This window comes from Pantherophis guttatus, chromosome 5, assembly GCF_059756535.1.
Source record: "Pantherophis guttatus breed Tessera chromosome 5, ASM5975653v1, whole genome shotgun sequence".
NCBI lineage: Eukaryota > Metazoa > Chordata > Lepidosauria > Squamata > Colubridae > Pantherophis > Pantherophis guttatus.
Window position 1 is genome coordinate 32,082,808 of NC_142067.1, and position 27,753 is coordinate 32,110,560.

General features: G+C 37.5%; 3 protein-coding genes across 8 annotated transcripts in view; 2 read left to right on the forward strand and 1 right to left on the reverse strand.

The window, feature by feature from the left end:
- Window positions 1–1,410: 1,410 nt before the first annotated feature.
- On the forward strand, window positions 1,411–13,435 carry CCDC181 (coiled-coil domain containing 181). 4 transcript variants are annotated; one of them, XM_060686287.2, is made up of 7 exons: window positions 1,411–1,525; window positions 5,213–5,373; window positions 6,007–6,993; window positions 8,459–8,605; window positions 11,611–11,682; window positions 12,198–12,349; window positions 13,037–13,435. In XM_060686287.2, the coding sequence occupies exons 2-7, from the start codon at window positions 5,236–5,238 to the stop codon at window positions 13,197–13,199; spliced, it is 1,659 nt and encodes a 552-aa protein (XP_060542270.2). In that variant the 5' UTR covers window positions 1,411–1,525; window positions 5,213–5,235; the 3' UTR covers window positions 13,200–13,435. The 4 variants fall into 4 exon arrangements, with proteins under 4 accessions (XP_060542270.2, XP_034267884.2, XP_087750957.1 ...); XM_087894831.1 differs by having other exon boundaries at window positions 1,414–1,461; XM_034411993.3 differs by lacking the exon at window positions 11,611–11,682.
- Window positions 13,436–13,748: 313 nt separating this feature from the next.
- On the reverse strand, window positions 13,749–27,493 carry BLZF1 (basic leucine zipper nuclear factor 1). Of its 2 annotated transcripts, none has more exons than XM_060686288.2 (7): window positions 27,104–27,493; window positions 22,587–22,654; window positions 20,002–20,435; window positions 18,981–19,180; window positions 17,548–17,676; window positions 15,674–15,896; window positions 13,749–14,664 (listed from the first exon to the last, which is right to left on the reverse strand). In XM_060686288.2, the coding sequence occupies exons 2-7, from the start codon at window positions 22,612–22,614 to the stop codon at window positions 14,482–14,484; spliced, it is 1,197 nt and encodes a 398-aa protein (XP_060542271.1). In that variant the 5' UTR covers window positions 22,615–22,654; window positions 27,104–27,493; the 3' UTR covers window positions 13,749–14,481. The 2 variants fall into 2 exon arrangements, with proteins under 2 accessions (XP_060542271.1, XP_034267955.1); XM_034412064.3 differs by having other exon boundaries at window positions 26,836–27,437.
- Window positions 27,270–27,753, forward strand: part of NME7 (NME/NM23 family member 7) — a 105,593-nt gene continuing 105,109 nt past the window's right edge. For both annotated transcript variants that reach the window (XM_034412042.3, XM_087894834.1), the window contains exon 1: window positions 27,270–27,701. In XM_034412042.3, the coding sequence (XP_034267933.1) occupies window positions 27,699–27,701 (3 nt within the window). In that variant the 5' untranslated portion in view covers window positions 27,270–27,698. The remainder of the gene's footprint in view (window positions 27,702–27,753) is intronic.

Consider the following 27,753-nt stretch of genomic DNA (forward strand, 5'->3'; position numbering starts at 1 on the left):
ATAAAATTATTCCTAAAACCATTGAAAATATGTGTTTTCCGATGGTCTTAGGTGACCCCTGTGAAAGGGTTGTTTGACCCCCAAAGGGGTCCCAACCCACAGGTTGAGAACCACTGGTCTAGAGTCTAGACCCTTCTTAAAAACCTCCAGTGACGGAGTGCACACGATTCTTGGAAGGAAGCTGTTCCACTGGTTAATTGTCCTCACTGTTAGGAAGGTTCTCCTTTATTCCAGGTTGCTTCTCTCTCTGATTAGTTTCCAGCCATTGTTTCTTGTCCTGCCCTCTGGTGCTTTGGATAATAACTTGATCCCCTCTTCTTTGTGGCAGCCCCTCAAATACAGGTGTAAGGTCCCAAAATATACTTGAGTCACCAGAATGCCAAAGAGAGAGACTCAAGACAAGGCTTGCAAAAAAAGCAGATTTTATTTATGGCCAAAAACAAAATACTGGGTGGGACTATATCCAGAACATACAGATACAATGCATGTGAGGAGACAGCCACACCTTGGGGAAGGTATGTCCTCCTTTTATACCCTCAGAGACATCAGCTTAGTACCCAATTCTGGCCTCCTAGTTTAGGTTTGTGTATTCCTTGTTGCCCTGCAAACAAATAGAAGCCTCCCAATTAGCGTTGTTTCTTCCTTGAGCATTCCTTTTGTTCTCCCAATTGCTCATTTGGCCCCCTGGTTCTGCAAGGAACGAGCTTATACAGATCAAAGGTGTAAGTTAGGGCTGAAGTGTAAATTATCTCTCGGATGATGTCTGCAGTTCCAACTGAGATACGTACCATGCTCTTAGATGGCACAAGAAAAACAGGAAGAAAATTGATATGCCTTCAGATCAAATGGCAGGAACACATGTTTGACAAATACCAGATACATTACAGAGACCTAATAACAGAATATGTTTGTTACAGGAGATACAAATATAAAGGCATAATATATATTACAGGATTCTAATGGTTACAGAATCTAGTATACCAATATATCATATTCTAGTATTATTTATTATATCCTTATTATTGTTTCCCTTCATAGGAATACTGCTATCATGTCACCTCTAATTCTTTTCTTTAGACTGGCCAAATAAAATGTCATTTTCTCAAGTTACAACCTAATCTGTACCACTTTCCCCCCCCCCCCCAATAATCTGTTAGTCGTTACTCCGCATAAGTGCACATTTAAACTACGTATGCCCAATAACACATTTCACAGCCATTTCGCCACCATCGCAAATACATTTCCCACTTAGGCGTCACTTCAACTATTTTTTCCTTAGCGGCACGAGGGCTCCGTTCTATCGTGAGGTCGTCCTGCCCCTCCCCTCCCCTCCCCCCCCGTTTCTATGGAGACGGGAAGCGTGGTGTGCAGCAAAAGAGCTCCGTTTGATCCTTTACAGCCGCCGTCCTTCTCTGCTTGGTGAGTGGTGGGGGAAACCTCGGGAGACATGGCAGGACGCCGGTGGGTGCAGCAGTTACCATGACGACGTCCTGGCGGGCGGGTCGCTGCTCAGCGCCGTCCACAGGTGGAGATGAGAGGGAAAGTGCGGCAGGGTTTAGAGAGCCGGCGCTTTAGAGAGTGAAAAGACCCGGGGTTATGACAGGCGACGCGCGGCACCCCCGGCAGGCTCTTACCTGGGAAGGAAAACCCGACGAAACTTGCTTCGTTGGGAAACGAAGGCTGAAAAGTTACTGACTCGGTTGAAGTCGGCGTTGCGTTCCCTGACCAGAAAAGAGATTGGGATTTGTTTAGTTACTTAATTAACTTGTCTGAATAGAATTTTTCGTTCGGAGGGCGTCAATTCTGCGGTTAGTGTTAAAGAGCGGGCAGGCAGGCAGGCAGGCAGGCAGGCGTCCGAGATAGGCGCTTTGCGTGTGTCTTTGTGTTTGTGTGTGTATGTATGTCGCTGTCTCGTAGTTCGGCCAGCTTGAGCCTCGTCTCGGGGGTCCGAGTCGGACCTTATTTCGGCGAGGACCAAAAGGGAGGTGGCGATTGCCATGGCGACGGGTTTAAAGACTTGGCCTTACTGCTTCGTTTCCTCCCCACCTTCAGACGCTTAGCGAGCCTAGTAGGCAGCATCAATCTGCCTTAATCTACAAGTTATCCCCGACTCGCGTGTGGCTCGGTTTTGGGTTCTGGGACTGGAAATTCCGGAATTTGTTCGGGTCTGTAAGGAAAGCTATATTATCTTCTGCCTCAATGAACTTGGCAAATCAAACTGGTGGGAAAAGGTCAACCTCTTCTCCAAAGCATCTGAAGGCAGGGCAAAAAGTGTCAAAAGGATGGAAACTTATCAAGGAGAGATTCAACCTAGAACTGAGGAAAAATTTCCTGACAGAATAATTAACCGGTGGCACCCTTTGCCTTAATAAAAGACAGGTTGCAGTTCTATCATAATAACCCAAAAGTCAGTTTTATATGCGGCTACTACATGCAAGAACATTTTTTAATTAAGTTATCCATATTAGTGATAATTTAATTTAATTAATTTAATTTAATTAATTCAATTTATATGCCGCCCCCTCTCCGAAGACTCAGGACGGCGATTAGTTATATCTCCCACCTTTCCTTAACAAGTGCTGTATATATACAGTATGTATACACATTTCTAAAGAGTATATTCAAAGCATTTGATTAAGTGGACTACATGTGGAAATTAATGTGATAAAATATTTATTAGTATTTAAGGAGCAGAAGACTCTTTGATTTTTAGTATTCATCAAAATACTTGTGTAGAGAAAAGTAGAAGAAAAAGTGGGTAGTGAGGAGAAGAAGAAGAAATTACTAGAATGTTCTTGGAAGAGCTGTAAAGTATAACTAAAGGAGAATTGAGTATTTGTCCATATAGTCAACAAGACTAGAACTTAACTTGATGCCTATCTAATTTGTGTACAGGGGGTCCTTATTTAGTGATTAGCAACTGTTGGTAGTTATGACGGTGATGAAAGAGTAACTTTATGACCAATTCTTAGATTTGTGACCTTTGCAGGTCTGTAAAGCAAAGGAAAGCTGAAGTAAGATCATAAGCATGGTTGTGGTTTCACTTAACAACCAAGTTGCTGGGCCTAATTGTGGTTGCTAAATGAGAACTACTCTAAAATGGCCCATGTGAGCTTAATGCCTTTTCTAAAATTTTATTTAGAGAAACAGAAAAGCAGGATTATAATATATTGGATCTATCAGCTCCGTCTTCCAATGTTGTTATTCTTTGCTTTCAATTGATCAGAATGATGGATATCTCATTTCATTATACTATCTTAAAGAGTTCTGTGAAATCTAAGTATAATAAAAATAAACCTGTACTTTTTAAAAATTACAATCCTGCATATACAGGTAGTTCTCAATTTATAGCGACAGTTTGAAGTTACAACAGTCCTGACAAAATGACTTATGACTGTTTATCACACTTATGACCATTGTAGCATCCCCATGCTCACATGATCAAAATTCAGATGCCTGACAACTGACTCATATTTATGATGAGTGTCCTGGGGTCATCTGATCACCTTTTGCTACATTCTGACAAGCAAAGTCAATGGGAAAGCCAGATTCACTTAACAACCATGTTACTTAGTTAAGTGAACTTGATTCACTTAACAACTATGACAAAAAAGTTTGTAAAATGGGGCAAAATTCATTTAACAACTGTCTCGCTTAGCAAAAGAAATTTTGGGTGCAATTGCAGTCATAAGTTGAGGACTACCTATAGTTACTTTGGAATTGCTTTTGAACTTCTGAATAGATATGCAACTTTAACACAGGCTAAGGAGGTCTACCATATTTTCTCCAAATAATTACTTGGGAATGTAGGGTGTGGAATAAAAGAATGAGCAAAAGCTTCATTTATAAAAGGGTCAAATGATTGTACACAAGTCTGCTGGAAAGTGTAGATACCCTTTTTTTAAAAAATAAGTTTTTATTTTATTTTATAACATACAAAAATTCCAATTTCAATTGTACAGTGTGTTGTCTGGGTACAAATCATTTTAGGAAATAATAATCAAAGTGTTTACAACAATATTCATTGCATTAGTATCAATAATAATAATAATAATAATAATAATAATAATAATAATAATAATAATAATAGCCACCATATTTGTTTAACCAATTTAACATACCTTCTTTATATCACTGATCCTTCTATATATTTCCCTGTTTCTAACTCCTGTTTTTGTCAGCTAACCATTGATAAAATAAGTCTCAAGTCAAAAAATATTCAGTTTCTTTATTTTCCTTAATTATAAGTATTAGCTTATCCATTTCTGCACATTCTAATATTTTTTAAATCACATTTTCATCTGTTCGGATCTCTTTACTTTTCCATTTTTGTGCAAATACTATTCTAGCTGCAGTCAATACATGTAAAATCAAGTATACATTCCCTTTATTGTACTTGTCTGGTAAAATGCCCAACAAAAATGTCTCTAGTTTCAAATCAATATGCTGTTTTATCATTTTTTTCCAGCCATGTATGTTTTTTTGTGCAATATTTTTTCACTTTTTGACATGTCCACCACATACCCTTGATGTCTTGAAGTTTAGAATAGAAATATTGATCAGGAGCATTGTTGCCTGATAAATGTAAATCTTTTTGTAGGATCTAAACAGGGTTTCTTTCCTTCCCTCGTCAGTTGAAATATGGCTTCCAGCAAAATCTTTATCCACACAGACATATATGTGTGACTTACATTTATTAGAAGCAAATTTGAGTTTGACTGCTTTCAGTAGGAATTCGTTTCCAAAGTTGACATGGGAGAAAATTGAGTATTGCACAAGACTTTTATCTGTTTCTATATCTGCCTATTCTCCTTTGGAGGGAATGTATAGATTCTATTCTATTCTATTCTATTCTATTCTATTCTATTCTATTCTATTCTAGTCTAGTCTAGTCTAGTCTAGTCTAGTCTAGTCTAGTCTAGTCTAGTCTAGTCTAGTCTAGTCTAGTCTAGTCTACTCCTAGTCCTAGTCCTAGTCCTAGTCCTAGTCCTAGTCCTAGTCCTAGTCTAGTCCTAGTCTTAGTCCTATCCTAGTCCTAGTCCATTTTTAATTTTCTGTTACCTTAACATAAACTTGTAGAATAACATGTTAGTGTTTTGAGATAATTAGGACAGGTACTTTGCTGAATTACATTTTATTGCCATTATTTATTGAGTTACAATATAAATTGGTATATATGCTATTTGTAATTTTATGTTTTCCACTTTTATAGTTTTATTTTAAGAAACATCCACAATGAGTGACAAAAAAGAAACCAGTGAATCTACAGACACGGGAGATACCACAGAAGGTGGTGACTATGAGGATGATTTTGAGAAAGATCTTGAGTGGCTAATTAATGAAGAAGAAAAAGAAATTTCTGATGATATACAGGTATTAAGAGAATATAATCTTATACCAGTATACATAGAACAAACTAAGATATGTAATATAGATTGATTAGAAGAGTTGCTGAATGCAGGATGAAATTTAAATGGCTTATGATTAAATGCCAAATTGCAGTCAGCTATTCTGTGGCTTGATTCACCATCATGTTAATTAATAAGGTGTTTGCTTACTTTTGGGTCACTGTGTTTTATGAATCTAACCACTGCAATTTGTATACTATTACAATTTAGTTCAGTGGTACACAATCTGAAGCCCCAAGGATTTGTGAAGTCCCTCCAAAGCTTTTGTGAGTCCACCAAAAATTACTAAATCATGTAATGTTTAATGTGATAAAGAGGGAATTATTAAATGCATAACTAGAAAAGTTTATGTTAAATATATTTGATTTCAATTAAATATAAATGAAATCAATTTAGGAATTTGATGCGTATACTACTGTGCAAAACCTTAGAGCACTCCTCAGATCAGAAAATTATGTATTCCCAGCTTAGCATAGTTTAAGAATCAATTGTCATCCAATAAATCATGGTCAAACAAATTGTGCTTTAAATAGTACATGAACCATGACTGTGTACATTGCCTCCTGCATTTTATATAAATACTATATTTTTTTCGTAGAATCATGATGACAATGAAGAGGATTTTGAAACTAACACTGACAAAGACTTAGAAGATAGAAAAAATCCTTCACAAGATTCTCTTGAGCCTGAAGAAATACTGAAGGATGAGGAACGAAATTCTTCACAAGAACCTCCTGAGCCTGAGGAAGCTCTAAATGATGCATCACAAAATGAAATACGTTCTGTATTTGAACTCGATCCTAAGGCATTGGAACCAGCATCTGATACAGATAGCGAAAGCTCTGGTCCAGAATCAAGGCTAGAAGACAAGGAGGAAGATGATGAAGAAGATATAAAGCGTTATATCTTAGAAAAAATTGAAGAAGCTAACAAACTTCTGTTGGGTCAGGAGCCTTTAGATGAAACAAAAGAAAGAAAACTAAAATTCAATGATAATATAGTAGAACTAGAAGTACCATCTCTGACAAATATAGAAGTGGATAAAAATGATCCTTACAGGGAACAAAACATTGCTGGTAGGCTGTCTCAGTTGCGCATTTCTAATGAAACAGGACAGGAAGATATAGCTCTGTCCATTAATGGTGGCATAGATGATGAGCACAAGGATGGCAAAATCCTAGTAGAAAGAGATGGGAAATTTGAACTCTTGAGTATCCGCGACATTGAAAGTCAAGGCTTATTTCCTCCTCTGAGTATTTCTTTCAGTGACATTGAAACTCAACATGTTTCTTCTAAAAGTTCATATGCTAGTGCTTTTGGTGCAAAAGACGAGTCCTTCCTGCAAACACCTATAACATCTTGTTCTCCTTCCAAAGAACGATATTTTTTTTTCCCTCAACCACCACCTATTCGACCAAGCTCTGCCATCAATATTACGAGGAATATAGAACGGGGAAGAAGCCCTCGCAGGGTCCAGTCAGCAAAAGTGTGCCTTGATGTAAGAAGTTCTACATTCTGCTTATCACCCAGGCAAAAAGAGCTACAAAAACAAATAGAGCAAAGAAGAGAGAAAACAAGAAGAGAGGTGAAAATATTAATGATGTGATTACTTTTACAAATCTACAATTAGGATATGGAAGCAAAGAATACCCTTCATATTTGTTCCTCTTGCAAATAATGTTAAGAGTACAGTTTTATATATGGGGGCTGTTTAGGTGTCGTCTTCTTTTATGCAGTCATTTGTGTTTGAAAACTCCTTTTTAAAAACTTCTAACAGGGGTGACTTGAGAATAAACTTTAAAATAAATCCTGCTGGTCCATATCTTAAACTTAGTATGTTCTGTTTCATCTTTTAAAACATTTCTAATACTATTCCTTTTTAAGGCTGTGACCAGAAGTCAGTTTACCTTGCTGGCTTTGTTTTTGTTATGCAATGGTAGTTGACTTAGTGTACCTCAATTTCCTGGGCTTGCACAATATACCGAACCATAAATTAACAACATAAACTTGAGTCATAAAGCCACATACACTAACGTTTGGTTTGTGATTCAGGGTATTCTGTGAACACATTTTTTTTTTTAATTTTAAATTTATATACCGCCCTTCTCCCTGAGGACTCAGGGCGGTGTGCAGCCAGAATTAAAAAACATAAAATACAAATATTAAAAAACAATTAAAATATATATAAATTTGGCCCAAAATTAAAAATACAAACCAATTAAAACATTTAAAATTTCTTCTTAAGCCAGCCCGGCTTGCTGGAAAAAGTGGGTTTTAAGAGCACAGCGGAAGGCACTAAGGTCTTGGATTCTCCTTATCTCTGGGGGCAACTGGTTTAAAGAAAAGTCCAGGGGAGAGAGTCCACCATTTCGGCCGGGGGTCAAACCGGACTCCACTGTCCTCCCACGACACTGGAGAGGAGTCTCAGGCAGCTGTCCCAGAAGGCAATGACCCGGTCACCCTCTCACGGTGGCCAGTGGCAGCAGGTCTTATACAGTGGCAGCTGCAACAAGATGACTCCCTCGGTGCCACATATGGACTGTGTTGCAGTTCTAAAAGCAGAAATGGTTCGAGGGAGGAGGGAAGCCAAATCAAGTAACATGAGGCTTCACTGCAATTGAGAATTTTATTAATTTTGAAATTTTACAGTGTTTTCCATTATTATAGTATCTTTGGATAAAAACAAAATTTTTGATTACCTCTAATTTCAATTTCTTTGTCTTCTGATCCTGTAGAGAATCTCAGAATGAGAGATCACGTGATTTTGGGCAATTTCTGCTCCTGCTTACAATCTTTGGGCCAGTTTTCCTTTATTTTCAGTGTCTCCCAAGCTTTCAGAGGACCTTGAGATGGGGGATATCTTGTAAAAGAACAGCTGAAAATCACATCCGTTTTGCCTATTCTGTATAAAACCAAAATATGAAGCTCTGTGATGGAAAACTACTTAATTAACTTCTTTTACAATTTGCATTCTGGAAGTTCATAATTCTTTGTATTTTGAATGGGTTTTTTTCTAAAATTGTCATTATTTGTTAATGTTTTAATGCAAGGAAGAAAACCAAAAAAAGATGCTGGAAGATGAAAAAAAGAAAGAAAATGACCGAGTCTTCCAGGCTTGGCTACAAAAGAAAAAAGACCAAATGCTGCAGGAGAAAAGAGTTCAGCGTGCAAAAGAAATAGAGAACTTAAACAGCAGGGTAAGCTGAAGTTTCCATTATTCTTCTGTGGGTTGGTTCAATTTTAAAAGTTTAAAGCAAGTTTTCTCGATGAGGATGGATAGAATTCAGCCTTTTATTTCCAGATACAACTATTTGTATATCAAGGACAAATCTAGGATTATTTTCTTACAGATAATATAATGATCACCTATTTAGAAGCCAAATTGGCATGGTATTAAACAGAACTGAATTTTTTGTTGTTGCAATGTGTTGTTTGTATGGATATCTCCCCAACCTCAAATATATCCTAAACAGTGGCAAAATTTCAATTTCTAGATGCATATTCCTTGCTTACATCGGAAAATGTCTAGAGTGCCACTTTGTTATAAAAAGAATGGAATGTTAATTTTGTAAATAAATAAAATGCTTTATTCTAATATTTTGAAAATAAAATTATGCTATGTAAATTGAGTTCTGTAAAGTATTTAAGTTTATGAACCATTCTGAATTTTCAATATTTTTGCATAAATATGTGATGGAATGTGCACATGGACAATCAGTGGGTAAGAGTTATAGCAACACAGAGCTATCCTAAGAAGGAGGCAGTAAATCTTATCAGAGAGAGGCCCAGATTAAGAGACTGTGCAGTCCCCAGATGGATCAAAAAAGAAAGGTTCAGGGTGGTTATAGCCTACAATACAATCTCTCAAGATGTATCGTATTTTTCGGAGTATAAGACGCTCCGGACTATAAGATGCACCTACCTTTTTTGATGAGGAAAACAAGAAAAAGAAATCTGCCTCTGCCTCCGCCTTTCAGCGATTTTGCCTCGTTGCAGCAAACAGCAAACAGCCTGCTTTACTTTTATATTCATTTTCAGCATAGCTTGATTAGCTCAAGAAAAAAAATCTGCTTCCAGCAATTTACCTCGCAGCAAGCAGCAGAGACCCGTGCAGCAATAGGCAATGGCAATCCCTGCAGCCTGAAACAGCTGAGAGTTGGGAGGCCGATCCAACAGACAAATCAACTTGTGCTAATTAGACTGTGCTGAAGCTGAAATGGGCTGTTTCTTCTTGCTGCTTGCTGTGAGGCAGAGGCCAAAGGGTGGGGGCTAGCGGGTGGGTGGGGCTACATTCAGTGTATAAGACACACCCAAATTTTCACTCCCTTTTAGGGGGGGGAAAGGTGTGTCTTATACTCCGAAAAATACGGTATCTAGTAAATTAGAAGATTATAGCTTTAGTTAGACAAGATTCTAATGGTTGAGTGTAAGCAGATAAGGGATTGGACTAAATTGGATGTTACTGTGTCTCTTTAGGTTTGGGCCTGACAAATTAGACCTAATATGAGATCTGTTCTCCACACAAGTCCTGAAACTAGATGAAGAGAATCTAATAACACCTCTCCTGCGCGAGCTGCACTGGCTACCGGTGGTCTTCCATGTGCGCTTCAAGGTTTTGGTTACCACCTTTAGAGCGCTCCATGGCTTAGGACCTGGTTATTTACGGGACCGCCTGCTGCCACCAGTAGCCTCCCACCGGCTGGTACGCTCTCAGAGAGGGGCTCCTCCGGGTGCCGTCAGCCAAACAATGTCGACTGGCGGCCCCCAGGGGGAGAGCCTTCTCTGTGGGGGCACCTACTATCTGGAATGAGCTCCCCCCGGAGATATGGAGGATCCCGGATCTGTGCACCTTCTGCCGCGCTTTCAAGACCTTTTTATTCCATCAGGCTGGCCTGGCCTAACTTTCCCTTTTTCCCTTTTAAAATGTAAATTTTAATCTGTTCTTAATTATTGGGGTGTTTTAAATCTGTCTTGGGCCAAATTGTTTAATTCGGTTTTATTTTGTTTTTAAATTTTGTATTTATGTGTTTTATCTTGTGGCTGTTCACCGCCCTGAGTCCTTCGGGAGTAGGGCGGTATATAAATCAAATAAAACCTAAACCTAATTAAATGAATGAGTCAAAAACATACTTGTTTATTGATTTCTTGAAGAAAATAAATCAAAAGCTAGATAACTGTTTGTGTGGCTGCACAATACAAACCTTTAGGATTCACTTGAAAGGAAAATTAGAGCCGGGTGTTTCAATCAGTGGGATGATAATCAAGTATTAATGTGGAAGGTCCTGTCTTATTAACAGAATGGTGGGTATTCACTATCAAAGTCTGACCTTCACAACATAGGTATGTGGAAATATGTCATGGCTTGATCAAAGGTGACTTCCCAAAAACAGTTGGTGATACCCACCAAACTGGAAAAGGTTACAAAACTATTTCCAAAGAGTTTGGACTCCAACAATCCACTTCTAGGCAGATTGTGTACAGATGGAGTCAATCAACACTATTGTTACAATCCCCAGGAATAGTTGACCAGTCATGATCACACCAAGAACAAGGAGTGTCCAGGAGGTCTCAAAGAACCTGCGGTAATAGCTAAGAAAATAAAAGCCTCACTTGCATTGATGTCACTGTTCAAATGTCACTGTCCAGGAGGCCATAATCAGAACACTGAACAATACTTTACATGGCAGAGTTGCAAGGAGAAAGCCACTACTTTCCAAAAAGAACATTGCTGCCTGTCCAGAGTTTATGAAAGACCATGTTAGGGCTTATCCAATCTGTGAAACATGGTGATAACAGTATCATGATTGGGCCTGCTTTGCTGCCTTTGGACCAGGACATTTGATAGAACTATGAATTCTGAGTTGTACCAGCAAATTCTATAGGAAATTGTGATATGAACTGAAGCTCAAGAGAAATGAATCATGCAGCAAGGCAGTGAACTAAAACACAAGTTGTACAACCCAAGAATTAAAACCAGAGCCAGTTTGGTCTAGTGGTTAAGGCATCAGGCTAGAAAGTGGGAGTTGCTGAGTTCTAGTCCCACTTTAGGCATCAAAACTAGCTGGGTGACCCTGGGCCATTCATTCTCTCTCTTAGCAAAACCCACTTTGCAGAGTTGTTGTTGTGAGGAAAATATCAGAGAATGTTATGTATGTACTTCACCTTCAGTTATTTATTTGTATCCTACCTTTATTATTTTTAGAAATATTTCAAGGCCACTAACATATGCAACATTTCTTCCTCCTACCTTTGTTCCCTTCAACAACTCTTTGAGGTAAGTTGGGCTGAGAAAGTGACAGGCCCAAGGTCACCCAGCCAGCATTCATGGCTAAGGTGGAACTAGAACTCAGAGTCCCGCTTTCTAGCCTGGTCTCTTAACCATGAGACCAAACTGGCACCCATTATTCATAAAAATAATAAAATAAAAATATTAATTACAAGAATTAAGATGCCTCTGAACACATGCAGATGACTGGTTTTGTATCCAGTGTATCACTCTTACTAAATATGGAATAATGATTAAAATGCAATTGTTAATGTGAATTATTTTAAGGTTGTATTTATGATGTAATCTCTTCCCTTTTCCACTTTTCTGATATTATTCTGAAAGGCAGGTATACATCTACAAATCATAACCAGATCATAAATATCTTCTCTTTTGATTTTAATAGATTAATGTCTCGTACCTTCAGTTTAGGACATACAGCTATCAAATTATTTTCATGACTCTAAGAATCAGTATACATTTTCTGAATTTTAAATATACATATATTTTTAATTTTTAAATAGGAGAATAGAAATCCAGAAGAAGCTTTCAAGTTGTGGCTTAAAAGAAAGCAGCAGGAACAGATTAAAGAAAAACAGATGCAAACCCTGAAGGAGCAAGAAGAGGGCATGTTCTTCCTTCCAAGAACAGCTGAAAACGACAAAGCTTATAAACAGTAAGTATTTTTGTTTTTTATTTTAGGAACCAATGTAATGTTATTGTAATAAAATCTGGATGTTTTTATTCCAGGAAGCAGATGAACTTTGGTTCCTGTTGTTTTCTCTCGTTTTCTCCTGTAAATACATCCACATAACATGAAATAATACTGCAGTTTGAAAACTTGGATCAGTTTAGAAACCATGTATACGATTATGATGTTATGTAACTCTAGATTTGTCATTTTTTTCTTTTTGTCTTACAATACTAAATGTTCAAATACATTATCAAATTATTCAGCTTTAAACTGAAGGTAGTAATTAAGTGAGCAGTTTGATTCAATTCCAAATAACCTTAGATCATGGCCTGTAACAATAGAAATGAAAGCTGGTTATTACTTGATGAAAATAGTTTCAGATTCAACATTTAATTTTTTACCAAAATACTTGTGCTTATATTTCTTTGTAAGCTAGAGCATGATAATATATTATGTTAATGAATAATATACATTGTCATCAAAAAATTCAAAATACTTATTGGTCTCAATATTATGAACTATAGCCCAAATCACAGGTAATTATCTAATAAGATAGTTATTTATGATTCTATCCCAGAATATATCTTTTTAGGGATAGGAACTACATAAACAGCAAAAATGAAGAGTCAGTTAATATTCAATTTTAAACATGATTTCATTTCTCTCTAGATGGCTAAGGAGGAAGAGACGTGAGAGGCGAGAAGAGCAACTAGTTGCTAGAGAACGATCAAAACAGTTTAGACAAGAAGCCAGAAGAGCAAAGCAAATAGAAAATATTCTGCATTCAATTTCTGAACCAAAGTCCCTTCGCTTTACAGATCAATACTGCTGAGATTTAGAAGCCCTGGATGCCTAGTGTGTTCCAGAATATCTTGCATAGCTTGAGATTGCCTGTTGGAAGTGGTTTCTCTTCTGGAATGTTTTGAAGTCCTTCAATAATGGCTTAATTTTCTCCATCTTAGTAATTTTGCCCCATCTTAAACGTGGAATAATTATCTATTTGTGAATAGATCGGGATTGCCTTCTCAGTTCTATAAAACTTAAATAAAATAAATACTCCTCCTGTAAGTATGGTGTATTTTTTTTAAAAGAATTAGTTTATCTCCTGACTTACCATTTTCACACCCAGCATTTGGTTAGAAATGCTACACCACCAAACTGTATCAAACAAAAAAATGGCTGAATAATACTATGTCAGCATTATCTGAAAGTCCCATTGTAAATAATCCAGGGTATTTAGTGCGTTATTGAAAAATTGCAAATTATACCACCAACCCCACCCCCAATGTCAAGAAACAGAGATTTACAAAGGAATTTTTTTTTAAAGTGATGACAGTATATTTTTGCCTATTTACGAATTAGAGAAAAGAGATACAAGAAGAGTAGTCCAACTGCATTTAATAGCACCATTAAAACCTTTTCACATAATTCCTCAGGGATATTCATTCCAACTTTGTTAAAAAAAAACACCCCATTCTGTAGAAAAGGTGAACTCAGAGGCACATCTCCAGTAGTTTTCACATAAATGCTGTTTCTACTCTTTGACATAAATGTTGTGCATTAGATTTAATCTCACCAAATCAGCTCCATCATTTAAGATCTTTAAAGTACAGTTTATACCTAAAGAAGCATTTTCAGCTTTCATTGAAATATGCAGTTTAACCTGCTCATGTAACAGTTCTCTAATACTGGAAATTAACTGTAGAAAATACTTAAACACCCACCCTAATTCTAAAATAAAATAGTTCACATATAGAAATAAGCTGCATCTTTTCAAGGAAGTAAATATTTGAGGTTCATGGGATACTTCTAATATTCTCAAGTGTTCCCTTAAAGAAGAAACATCGGTACGCAAATTCTATAATTCTTTGTACAGTTTGGAACATTTTTCTAATACATTCTTGGTTGGCATTGAACAATTGACAGTGCGTTACAAATTCAATCTGCCACAAAGAAGAATTTGACAGCAGAACATTAAAGTCCTGAAAGCTTTATGAAAGACATAATTCCAGCACAAAATCCAATCCTCATTAGATAAAAGTACAGAAAATAAAAGTGCACAAAGATCGTATGCTTTATCGGAATCCGAAACCATTGCTACCAAAAAGATTTTTTTAAAGAACAAGTAATTCTCCCTTGCAGTGATTGCAACAGTTGAAAGTTATGTTCTCATATCTAGTGTAGGGATGAAACCGTCCAATATTTTTCTTTGGGGAAAGAAAAGATGCTGTTGAAGGCTCAGAAAAAGAAAGTTCTGATACTTCTGTACATTTGCCAGAATCCAGCATTCTTAATACCTGGAAAAAAGTAACAGCAATGAATCACTGTGGTTTCTTTTGGTAAAAATATTTAAAACGTATTTAAAACAATCTGAAATATTCTAGATAAAGAGGTATCTCACTTTTTAAAGTTAGAAAGTTCAATTCCCATGCAAAAGAAAGGCCTCACTTGTAATTTATAGCTTACTTTTTAGAGATAGAGTGGCATCTCTATAAGGTTATTTTATTCTCTACAGAATAAAGAGTTTGCTTCTTAAAGCTGTTTATTATCTTAAACATTAAAACCAGCAACTTGAATTGTGACCAGAACACAACATATTATCTATCGGTATCACCTAGCTGCCACAATTTACACCAATTGAACTTTGCACAAACTCTTCAAGGTTGATCTGTATTAACTGAACAATAATGCAGGAGATGCAAAGATTATTATAATTCATATACAATTAATTTGGAAATGATTGCATCTGACATAAAAGGCACAAAGTTGTATCTGGACAACAAGCAGGAATGCAAACTTGTCTGCCCAGCACAAGTCGAACAATAATTCTCAGTTCAGGTTTTCTATTACCCTAAGCTACTGCAATTTAAACTACATAGTTTAGATTACGTTCAGGACAAAACTTACTCAGGTCTTTCGATCAGTAATCTACTGTAGAAGTGGGCCATGACAGAGAGTTTGTACCTTGTCTGGCAAAGGAACAGTAGAAAACTATACTGCCATGCAGTACAGTAGAATACTAATACTATATAGTAGAATGCGGAGGCTTATTAAATCATAGCATTTTTTGTTATGCAATAAGAAGGTACTGCTTCATGTTTCTAGAAAGTAAACTTGAAATTTTTTAATGCACAACAGTAACAGTAACAGAGTTGGAAGGGACCTTGGAGGTCATCTAGTCCAACTTTCCCCTGCTATACTAGGGAATTCGAACCGCCAACCTTTCTGATTGACAAGCTCACCGTTTTAGCCACTGAGCCACCTAGGGAGCCAGAATAGCATGTTATTATGTAAAATAGTTTTTACCATTTCAGCCATTTTCTCAGCAGGGGTAGTGCAGAGTTCTGTGGATGAAGAGCCATTTTTTGGACTGTTAGCAATACTAGAGTTTCCAAGTAGATGTGAAGTTACTGCTCTAGCAAGCTTATGATTTACAGCAGCTAATTCCACTGTACTATGAGGATGTGCACTAGGGTAGTACGTCTGCTGCCTTCCCCACTGTAGAGAAACCAGGAGCTCCTCTAATAATCTGCAATGGAAATAAATCAGTTTCAATTACAAATGTTTTAGACCATGAGAAAATCTGGTGGACTACAGAAACAACAGGATAAACAGTCGAGGAGGAGGAGGGATTAAAAAAAAAAGGTTATTAAATTCAAGAGCAAAAATTGCTATCTATAGTTTTGCTACTGTTGCAAAGAAACAGACTATGTAGCTTCTGGTTAAGATTTTGAATGGGAAAATTAGCGTAAAGTTGAATTATGGTCCTTGTATAACAGGGGAGACCCCAACAGGAAGGGCAAAAAACTACAGACCAACTGTGGATTACTTTCAAAAGAGGTAAAAATCATTGGGGGGAAAAAGATTTCCTCTTGCATCGGTAGCCCTGCAGCCCACATTAGGCATATGGGACAGAAATTTCACCCAGACCTATTATCCATTTTCAAATTGGTAGAATGAAGTTTCTTATTTGTGGATAATTCTGAGAACAAAATGTAAGATAAACAGAGTACAGAACAAAAATTTAAGCTATGCAAGCACCTAATAACGAGTGATGATAGAGCTTTGTTGTCACAGAGAATGGGTTTTGCTGTGTACTGTATAGTCTATTCTAGTAAATATATTTTAGGGCAATGACACTGCTTTCAATTCTTTCTGCATATGTCTGTCATTCTCTCTATATAATGCACATGTACAAACAATATGCACCCACCGATATACACTACTAAAACTCTTTGTGTTTGTTTTTCTATTTGTACCTTCAATTGGGCAAAACGATGCATCATAACACAACAGCGTTTGAATCAAGGTAATTCAAATGGCCTAAATTACAAAATCCAGAACCCATTATTCTAGTGGTATTGAAATTTGGAAAAGTTGTGACTGTTTCAATGCCGCTGCACTGCCACACCACTGACCTGTTCTACCAATCATAGTCACATGACTGTCATTTCCAATGTTTCCTGTCAGCTTCCCACAAGCAAAATCAGCGAGGCAGGCAGGTAAGAAAAGTGGCAATGGTTGGGAGGCGCAGCAAGTCATGGTGTGTGTGTGTGAGGGGGGACAGAGGTGTGCAGGTTGCTGGCATGGCATGAGCACAAATGGTCTGTGGGAGGGTGCACAGGTGGGGGAGACTTGCCTGAGCACTTTGCAATGCTCCCCACTGACTTTCTCTCTGCAAGCTTCCCAAAAACAAAGTTAGTGGGAAAGACAGAAGGAAATTGGAAATCATTCTTCCTCCCAAAAATAATGACACAACTGAAACAATGACACAATTGAAACAATGACACAACTGAAAATGATGACACGTCTGGAACAATGACTCAATGAATCATGGATTGTCAACCGAGAACAGCTTTACATATATATGATCATTCTGATTCAAGTATTTTCTAATTGCATATTACTGTTTTCACTATTCAAAGTGTTTTAGACACTTATAATATTTGCCTGTGTTTTACTCATAGAAATTTGATTATATAAAATTTTAGTTTAGTCTATGGAATTATAAGTAAATCTTTGAATGAAGGAGAGTATAATTAAGACTTATGCAACAATAAACATAAGGTATAAGACTCTATTATTTCTAAATATCAATAATCCAGAGCATCTACATAAAATGGCAAACTGGGATTTAAAGCAATGTCTTTCAGAGATTTAAAAAATACATATATTCATACTTTTTTGCAGCAATCATTTCTTGGCGAAACTGATCACGCTCATTTAACAGATCCTGAATTGCACTGTGTGCATCTCTGGCCTGACGCTGGAGAACTGCTCTGGAGTTAGTCAACTCATCAGACATGACTCTGTAGAACAAATTTCAGATATAACCTAGTTAAAGTTGATTCAACTAATTAACATTGTGTTCCTATTATACATTAGCAGTTAATTCAATGGTTGCGTTTTCATGCTGCAACCTAAACAGATTATGTACATAATTTGGAATAAAGGGATAATACATCTTGAACAAATAAATGTGATATGAGGTACAACTTTCTTATGAATGTCATCTCAGTTTTCCCCAGGAGTACTATTATAATATTACAATGGAAATAAACCTGTAAAATATATTATGCTGAAGGATGGCATTCTAGGACCATGGAGTGAGCTTGTTTGCTAAATTGAGATTTGAATTCTTACTTTAGACCACTTCAGACATGGTATCAATTACACCATAATAGCTTTCACAATTCCCAATCATATTAATATCAAGTGCCCTTTCTTTTGCAATAATTTAGGAATGTATAAAGTATCAATTAAGTGAATAGATAATATTTGTCAGACAAGTTTCTAAAAGCTAAGTAGATTTATAAAGGTTTTTTAAAAAGCATATACTATGAAATTTTCATTTGGTATGTTTTAGTTGGCATACAAATATTCATAATGATCAAAATTAACACTTTATTAAAGTGTTTATTAAACATTATTACAAACTATAAGAGGTTTAAGGAAATGAAATATTTTAAGCCTCAGGCAAAGTATCACTTTACAGTCGCCATGAATTAGCTGCTCTAAAACCTATTAGTGGAGTAAGCTGCAGAGATGCCCCGTTAAAAATATTAGAACATGGATATTTAAGAGTAATTTGGCTCCAAGATCTACCCAGTTTTGTATATCAGAGTGAGCACCTTGAATTGGAATCAGAAAATTACTCAAGTTTGCATAGCTGCTTTACGAAAGGCGTGTTGTGACACCTCCTAGAAGCATCAATCATGTTGGCTCAGTCTGGACCAATTGTCATTGTTTTCAAGAGGCACTCCATAAATAGCAATGTGTAGTAGTAATCCAGCCTCAGGGTTACCAAACCATATATTACCAATGCCAGTTCTCTCTCCTCCAGGAATACCCAACTGGTTTATCCGCCAAGGCTGATGAAAGTTTAACCTGCTACTGATGTGTATCTTAGGTTAAAAGCAGTTGCAAGCTGGAAACCTGATCTTTCAGGGAAGCATGACCCCAGACCAATCATGTCTGTTAAACCTTAAAGCTTGGTATCCTCAATCAACAACAACTCTGATAGAGAAATGGTACTTATGTGTCTATGGTTGCTTAGGTAGATGTACATTTATTTATTAAGACATCCTTTAAAAGGCAGCATTATTAACAGTACCTGCTTGCTAGGAATTTGCTTCGCCAAACATCACATTGTATAGACATCCGCTCTAACTGCTCAGACAGCTGAGACACATTCCGCCCAAGGGCTTCATTTTCAAGAATCAGTTGATTTTTTTCACGGGCCATACGCTCAAAATGATATTGCAAGTCATTTCCAACAGAAGCAACAAGTAACTTTTTCAACTCCCGATTGACCTAAGATAGGGGAATGAGTTCAACATGCACAGAACCGGATTGTTTTGTGTTGCTAGATAGGTGTAGTAGTTAATTACAGCATATATTAAAAGTTGATTGCTATGCATTTCAAAATATGATGGACCTCAAACAAAGCTTGTTACTGTTTGTATTACTGTAGAGTGGCTGCATAAACACCACATTTACTTATGTTTTAAGAAGGAAAAAGAAAAAGACAGGATTTTATAAACAGCTGAAAATAAGTTTATGTGCTCTTAGCTTTCGTAATCTAAGACCAGTAACTTTTTATCCTATAGTAGCTTTCAAGAAGCTCCTCCAAAACTCCAAATTGTAATGTTGGCTTTTTCCAAGGGATAGGGAGTTTACAGCCTTATGGAATAATGGTATAATCAAACACAGCAGCAGCTACATACTTTATCAATTTTCAGGTGGAGAGTATAGTTCTCTGTTTATTTATACAATTATGGTCTATATACATATTTAGAGACTGCCCTTCTCCTTTATAGGGAGACTCTGGGCTATTTTATACTGAATACTTTTATAGTCATTGCTCAGAATCCTCCAATGATGCAGACTATAATCCTTAAAGGCCTTATTAGGAAATAATCACTGAGTGCAATTTTAATTTAATTCTGAATGAAAATGAATAGAGAATAACCAAAACTATGGGGGGAAAAAAACCCCTGAGTATAAACTATTATATGGGCTTGAAGCTCCATTGTTATCCCTGAATAATTATTTCTATACACTGCAGTTATTTCTTCCAAACAAATGGTATAAAGTAGTCTTTAAAAGTAATTCAATCAAGTCTATTTTCCTACCTCTGTTTGCACATGGAGTTGATTGGAAAGGCCTTCCTTATCCTGTAAGAGTCTCTTTTCCGAATTTTTAAGCTTCCCTATTTCACTTCTTAGCTCCAGCAGTTCTTTCTTAGTATCTGATGAAATCCCATCGGACAGACTGAGGGGCTCTTTTTGAGGACCTGAGGATTTAGATCCTTTACCATTTTTAACAGGCACCACATGGTTTATCGAAGCTTTAGGAACCACTATTCGTACAGCTTCAATTTCCACAGCCTTGTCACCATAAATTTTTCCCAGCTGAAGGACTCCAGGACTCAAGGATGGAAGTAGTTTCTTGTGTGGGCTTCGATGGGCATGGCTGGTTGTGTTGGAGATTACTTCAACAGATTTTGAAGGCTGCTCTTGTTCCATGCCATCACCAGGTCCACGAATGGGTGAGGTAATGTATTCACCTTCAGGTTGAGGCAGAAAATAGCATACAATATGTTTAAATCAGAAAAACACGATTAATATAATCTAATACTATTAGGAAAGCCAGTTTGGTGTAGTGGATTAAGGCATTAGGCTAGAAACTGGGAGACCATGAATTCTAGTCCCACATTAGGCACAATACCAGCTAAGTGATCTTGGACTAGTCACTTTCTGTCAAGCCTAAGAAGATGGCAATGACACTTCTGAAAAATCTTGCCAAGAAAACTGAAGCAACTTGCAGTCTCAGATAATCGGACATGACTGAATGGCAGAAAAAAATTACAGATAGTTCTTGACTTACCACTGGTTGTTTAACAACTGTAGTTATGACGGCCTTGGAAAGGGTACTCTATAGCCTGTAAAGCACTTCTGGTCATCATAAAATGTTGCACTGCTCCCCCAGTCATATGATCATGATCTGGGTGTTTGGGAGCCTGTTCACATTTATGAACAGTTTCCATATGTCCCACAATCACGTGCTCACCATTTGCAATATGGTGGCAGAGAAGGTTGCAACTTGGTACTGCCTGCCACACAGTTGAGATTCCCTCCCCAGCAGGTAGCTCTTTAAGAGTGAGAAAGCTGTCTGCCAAGGGGAAGGGAACTCCTCCAGTGGACTGCAGAAACTGAGCTCTGTTCTGAAAATATTCTTTTATTTTTGCTATGCATCTGTTATTTTTCTACACATCAACGCTACAGTTCTGGTCTGCTCTGACGTTAGAGATGCAAAGGCTGAAAAGAAAATGTTTGCGATTTTGAATCAAAAAGCTGACTAAGAATGCAATTCTTTTCTCACATAGACAACTACTCCAGTGGAACTTGGAATAACCAAGATATGCTGTTGCAGCCCTTCAAAAGAGTTCTCTTCCACGCATGGAGAGTGGAACTTCTCTAAAGTGCTATAGAAACAGATCACAAAGATCCCAGCTCCATTCCGCGGATCTCTGGAACAATTGCTTTCTATGCACGGAGGGGAACTGAACTTGGCAGGCAGCTCTTTTGCTCTGTTCCTTTGATACTCTGGGAGGCCACTTAACAATCCTAACTGGAAGTGCTGGGATGGCATTCGTTGAATGAAGCAGTCATGCTTAACAACTGCTTAACTCAACAACTGAGATTCTGGTCCAAATTCTGGTCCTAAATCAAGGACTACCCATATTAGATTACATCCAAAGCTTGCCATTTCCCATAGCATGGAATGTTTGACAGCACTGTGTCAAAAAACCCCTCACTACATAACTTTGGAAGTCTCAGTCTCACATTTCATTTGAAACTCTTCTAGGCATATTAAGGAACTTAAGCTAAGGTAGTCTTTGGGTTACAATAGTACCTGGAATTTCCATTGCTAAGTGATAAAGCAAAACATGAGACCATATTGCTTCGTGAAAGTAATCCTAGCAGTTGGGCTGTCCTCACTCTAGGATCACTCAGGTCATTAAGTGGGAAGAGGTTGGTATCCCAGGCAAGCAGGTCATGGGGAGATGCTGTGGGACCCACTGATTTTGCTTATGGGAAGCCAGCAGGTAATGTCCTTGGAGTTCCAGTCATAACAGTGACTATGTGATCACAATCTGGGCATTTGGTGCCTGACTCGCGATTATGTCTTCCAGCGAGCTACAGTCACATGATCACAATTTATGACGTTACCAAGGACCACTCATAAACCCCTCTCGGTGAGTACGTTTGTAAATTTGAATGGTTGCTGAATGAATGGCCGTAACTGAGGCTTACCCGTAAAAGAAAGCTAACTACAGATTTAGATGTAATACTAATTTAAATGTTGATGGAGATTCTCAGTCATCTAGGTCATGGTTGTCCCAAAGGTGCTTTTTCAAGAGGCAACTGGACTTTCTGGTTTTTCTTTGAAGACATTTCACTTCTCTTCTCTTCCAAGAAACTTCTTCAGCTCTGAGCTGAAGAAGCTTCTTGGATAAACCCAGAGCTTTTTGTAGTACTATGAAAAAGTACTGGAAGAGTTTCTGGTTTGCTAAATAACTGGTATTCAGTTTCTTCCATGAAAGCTCTTATCTATTTTTAAAATTCGACATGTATTAAAAACCTTTGATTTGTAAATATCTGCAGAATATATCTCCAAAATCAATATTTAATTCCTAAGAAAGATGAATACTTACTATTTTCTGCATTATTTAGAGCTGCCATTTTATTGACAGGATTGCATACAAGAAAAAACGGTTAAAGCCTAAAAGAAACAAACAAACGACAAAAGTGTTATGGCTATCAGTTCCGTTAAACAGAATATAGAACCATTAGTACAGAACATATTGTAACAAACTAATTCAATTTCAAAATGCAGTTTCTCACAAAAATAGTAGAAAATGTTCAAGCCCCCATGTATTTGGAAGTGCCTGGATGGATATGCATCCTATTTGGGATGGTTGATCATTATTTAAAGTATTGCAAAAATATTTTCATGATGCTTTATCATTTTTTTTAAAAGCTGCTGATCTTAGTCTAAAAAAAACAGCTAATACATTAAAACTCTGAAAGACAAAAAGAGGTACTATTTCATTTCAGCAAATGCTGAAAAAAATGTCTATGATTTTGAAAGGAAGTTGACTACGAGCACTTTTCTTTTCTCATGTAGGCAATATTGGAACTTGGTCCCTGAATAACCAAGATATGTTTAAGATATCTTGACCCTCAGAATAAAATCAATCACTCATACAATTTTAAGACCTATCTCAAGCATAAGGCAAAATGAAATGATTACTGCAGATAGCAGTTTTGGGGATTTGTGAATAGATAGAAAATCAAGTGTTATTTACTTTACAAACTGGAAACAGAAAGATGCTAGTGAGATTTGGATATGGACACATCAGGCAGCAAATCTCTTTGCTCAGCTGTAACAGGTTCAAACAAGGCTTCCCCTCTAAAAAACTGAGGCATGAACATTATTTCTGGTCTGTATTTTAAACCATCATTAATACTTAACAAATTCCACACCATCATGGAACAAGTATGTGCACCAAGAAGACAGAAATAAAAAATACAGTATACACCACACAAATCAAGAGGCAAAACTATCTTTCTGACTTACTGAAACAGCTTACCCTACACATTGATTTGTCCTATGACATGTGAAATTTGGTTCAGTATGTGGGAACCCTAGTATTTTGGATTGTAAACTAGTTTGCATAAATCCAAATTAGGGTACTAGGTTTGGCTACACTAATTCAGACAACTTCTGAAGGGTAAAAAAGGTTTAATTTTTTTCATAGCTCTTTGTAGCTATGGAACTCCCAGGAGCTGCCTAGGAGTTGTCATTTTGGCATTAGGCCTCAGATGGGGTAGTGGAAGCCAGAGGAGGGCAGGGGGTACTGTACACTGGTGCATGCAATGGAGTGCAAGCAGACAGGGGGTGATGTTATTGGAACAATTTCCAACCTTCCCTACTGGCTACCCCATTAAATTTGCTTGTGTGAAGGTGCCAGAGAAAGTCACAGATGGCAATGTTGTAATCATGAGCCAGGCCCCTGAGCATCTGGATCACAATCACATGATCACAGGGATATCAGGATAGCTGGAATTTGGAAGACTGGTTGTTTAAGTCCATTTTTTCCAGTGCCTCGGTAACTGAATGACTGCTGAACAAGTGGACATGAGCCACATCTACCCGTAGCTTGCCTTGGTAGTTGCCTAAAGCTACCACATATAGACTGCAAAATTCACATTCACTTCTACATTGATGACGTTACCTAGTTGGGTACTGAAACATCTGCAAGCAAACAACCAAGTTCAGACAGTAATATCAAGAATACCACTCTACAACCCTGAGCTATAGAAAAATCATATTTTCACTCTCCAATATGCTCTCCAATATATTATAGCACTGAGGCTGAGAGATGATTCCCCTAAAAGCTAGACTGGCCTCTCTGAAGATGCTGTTGGCTGAAATGGAATTCTTTCAGATGTTTTGGGCAGGTAGTTTGATCGGTAGTTATTTTCCCCTTTCTTTTGCAGTTTCTATGGTGGAGTAATTGTTCTTATATCTTATCATGGGCAAGTAAAAAAAACAAACTTCCCATACAACTTCATGGGATGTTTTTTGCTGTAAACTGCCATGACATTTGGCAGCACACAACACTCACAAACCATACAAATAAATCAATAAACCCAGTTGTGGCAGACATTTGATTTTCATTAACTACCGGAAAACCTTTCTTCCCAAGTCTGTTCTCCTATTTAATTTAATGAGCCCTTCAACTTCACATCAAATCAACGCTGACGTGTCTCCTGCCTGGCTGGTTACATTGTATCCGGGTCTGATGTCAACACATCTCACTTCTCCCTAACAATGATTTACAGAAATATAGGTAGTCCTCAATTTACAACAATTCACTCAGTGACTGTTCAAAGTTACAACAGCACAGAGAAAAGAAACTTATGACCATTTTTCACATTTACGACCGTTGTAGCATCCCCACGGTCATGCGAACTGAATTCAGATACTTGGCAGCTGATTCATATTTATGACGGTTGCAATGTCCTGGGGTCATGTGATTGCCTTTGGTGAACTTCTGACAAGCAAAGTCAATGGGGAAGCCAGATTCACTTAAAACAACCGAGTTACTAAATATCTATGGAGATTCTCAGTCATCCAGATCATGGTTGTCCCAAAGGTGTTTTTTCAGGAAGCAACTGGACTTTCTTGTTTTTTTCTTTAAAGACATTTCACTTCTCATTGAAGAAGCTTCTTGGATGAGAAGCGAAACGTCTTCAAAGAAAAAAACCAGAAAGTCCAGTTACCTGTTGAAAAAAGCATCTTTGGGACAACCGAGTTACTAATTTAACAACTGGTAATGATTCGCTTAACAAATGTGGCAAGAAAAGTTGTAAAATGGGGCCAAACTGACTTAACAAATTTCTCACTCAGCAACATAAATTTTGGACTCAACTGTCATTCTTATTTGAGGACTACCTGTACAGCTGAATAACTCGTGGCTTCATTCCCCCACCACATGCCAGCCCGATCGTTATTTGGATGACTAGATAAGGTTGTTGTACAGAACAGTGAATAGAATAGAACAGAATTCTTTTATTGGCCAAGTGTGATTGGACACACAAGGAATTTGTCTCAGGTGTATATGCTCTCAGTGTACATAAGGAGAATAAATCCATTCGTCAAGAATAAAAACATACAACACTTAGTGATAGTCAAGGTTACTAATAAGCTATCAAATCGTACTAGGAAACAAGTAACAACAATATAAATTGAAAGATACAAGCAACATGGTTATAGCAATAAGTGGGAAGAGATAGATACTAGTAAGGAAGAGAAGAAGAATAGTAAACTAGTCTTAGTAAATTATTTAACAGTGTTGTGGGAATTAATTGTTAAGCAGAGTGATGGCATTCGGGAAAAACTATCTTTGTGTCTAGTTGTTGTGGTGTGCAGTATCCTATAGCATCGTTTTGAGGATAGGAGTTGAAACAATTTATGTCCAGGATTTGACATAATTTGAGGACTACCTCAATACAGCTGAATAACTCGCTTCAGGCAATTCCTCCGACGGCTCCATTCCCCCCACCCCACGCCAACCCAATCGTTATTTGGACGATTAGGCGAGGTCATTTTACAGAACACTGTTCTGTAAAACAGTAAACACTGTAAACAGTGTTCTGTAAAAAGACTAAAACACTGTTCTGTAAAACAGTAAACACTGTAAAACGGTGTTCTGTAAAAAGACTAAAACACTGTTCTGTAAAACAGTAAACACCGTAAAACAGTGTTCTGTAAAAAGAGTAAAACACTGTTCTGTAAAACAGTAAACACCGTAAAACAGTGTTCTGTAAAAAGACTAAAACACTGTTCTGTAAAACAGTAAACACTGTAAAACAGTGTTCTGTAAAAAGAGTAAAACACTGTTCTGTAAAACAGTAAACATCGTAAAACAGTGTTCTGTAAAAAGACTAAAACACTGTTCTGTAAAACAGTAAACACTGTAAAACAGTGTTCTGTAAAAAGAGTAAAACACTGTTCTGTAAAACAGTAAACATCGTAAAACAGTGTTCTGTAAAAAGACTAAAACACTGTTCTGTAAAACAGTAAACACTGTAAAACAGTGTTCTGTAAAAAGAGTAAAACACTGTTCTGTAAAACAGTAAACACTGTAAAATGATGTTCTGTAAAAAGAGTAAAACACGGTTCTGTAAAACAGTAAACACTGTAAAACGGTGTTCTGTAAAAAGAGTAAAACACGGTTCTGTAAAACAGTAAACACTGTAAAACGGTGTTCTGTAAAAAGACTAAAACACTGTTCTGTAAAACAATAAACACTGTAAAACGGTGTTCTGTAAAACAGTGTTCGTTTTACAGAACAGTGAATTGCTGTGTAAATTCGTCTAAAGTGAAAAACTAACCAGCTGTGGGATTTCCTCCTCCACTCCTCCCAGCTGCTTCTCATCGCTGGTTCTTTCTTTCTCCTTTTGGGAAGGAGTAACTTCCGATCGACTCCCTTCCGTCTCTAGAGGTATAATAGTAGATTCGCCCAAATCGTGCAACTTCTGACCTTAATTTCAACTTTTTTTCCCCCAAGCCTTAGTTGAGAGACTAACCAATCAAAACACCAGCAAAAGTTTCAGACTAGAAAAATCATACGACTCTTTGTTAGCTATATGAAATCATTACCAGATACAGCTTGGGTGGCTGAGGAATTCTGGGAGTTGAAGTCCACAAGTCTTAAAGTGGCCAAGGTTGGAGACCCCTGGTTTAGCCACAAGTCTCCTTACAATCTATAATAAAGTCTATTAGCGGTTGGCGTCTGCGGCGGAACTAAAAAAAAAAAAAGCACCACTGTTGACTTGAAAGTTCATGAACGCTGTGACTTCTACATTTCTATCTCTACGTTCTTGTACAGAAAAGTAATCATGACGTGCCCTTAGCCACCTTCATCTTTGCGCAGGCCCGCGGGAATTTCCGGTCTCTTTTTTTCCAGTGAAAAAACTCCAGGCCCTTTTACTCTAATACAGGACTGCCGTCACGAGAGTGAATGATACTACTCCCAACCAATAGGAATTCAAGGCGGCTTGGTGGTGTTTTTTTTTTTTTTTTTAAACCGGACGTTTAAGCCGCAGAACAAGAGAAGGCGTGGCCTCGGTTGCTAAGAAGCGGCTTGGGTTGGATATCGTGTGTCGCTGGTCGCTAGTTTTTTTTTTCTCCTGCTTTGCGAGCGCTCCAACGGTGAAGTGGCGATCGTGGTCGGGAAGGCGGAGGTGGCTGGACCATGGTGAGTGGAAGTGGGCTGTGCGCGCTGGGGAAGGAGATCTCCGACGGGGAAG

Bases quoted from the DNA above. Each gene is read 5' to 3' on its own strand.
- BLZF1 (XM_060686288.2), bottom strand. From the start codon at position 22,614: ATGGCAGCTCTAAATAATGCAGAAAATA. The intron at 20,436-22,586 runs GTAAGTATTCAT...CTCAACCTGAAG, and splicing joins TCTAAATAATGCAGAAAATA to GTGAATACATTACCTCACCC. The intron at 19,181-20,001 runs GTAGGAAAATAG...CCCCTATCTTAG, and splicing joins AACTCCATGTGCAAACAGAG to GTCAATCGGGAGTTGAAAAA.
- CCDC181 (XM_060686287.2), top strand. From the start codon at position 5,236: ATGAGTGACAAAAAAGAAACCAGTGAATCTACAGACACGGGAGATACC. The intron at 11,683-12,197 runs GTAAGTTGGGCT...ATTTTTAAATAG, and splicing joins CCCTTCAACAACTCTTTGAG to GAGAATAGAAATCCAGAAGA. The intron at 12,350-13,036 runs GTAAGTATTTTT...ATTTCTCTCTAG, and splicing joins AACGACAAAGCTTATAAACA to ATGGCTAAGGAGGAAGAGAC.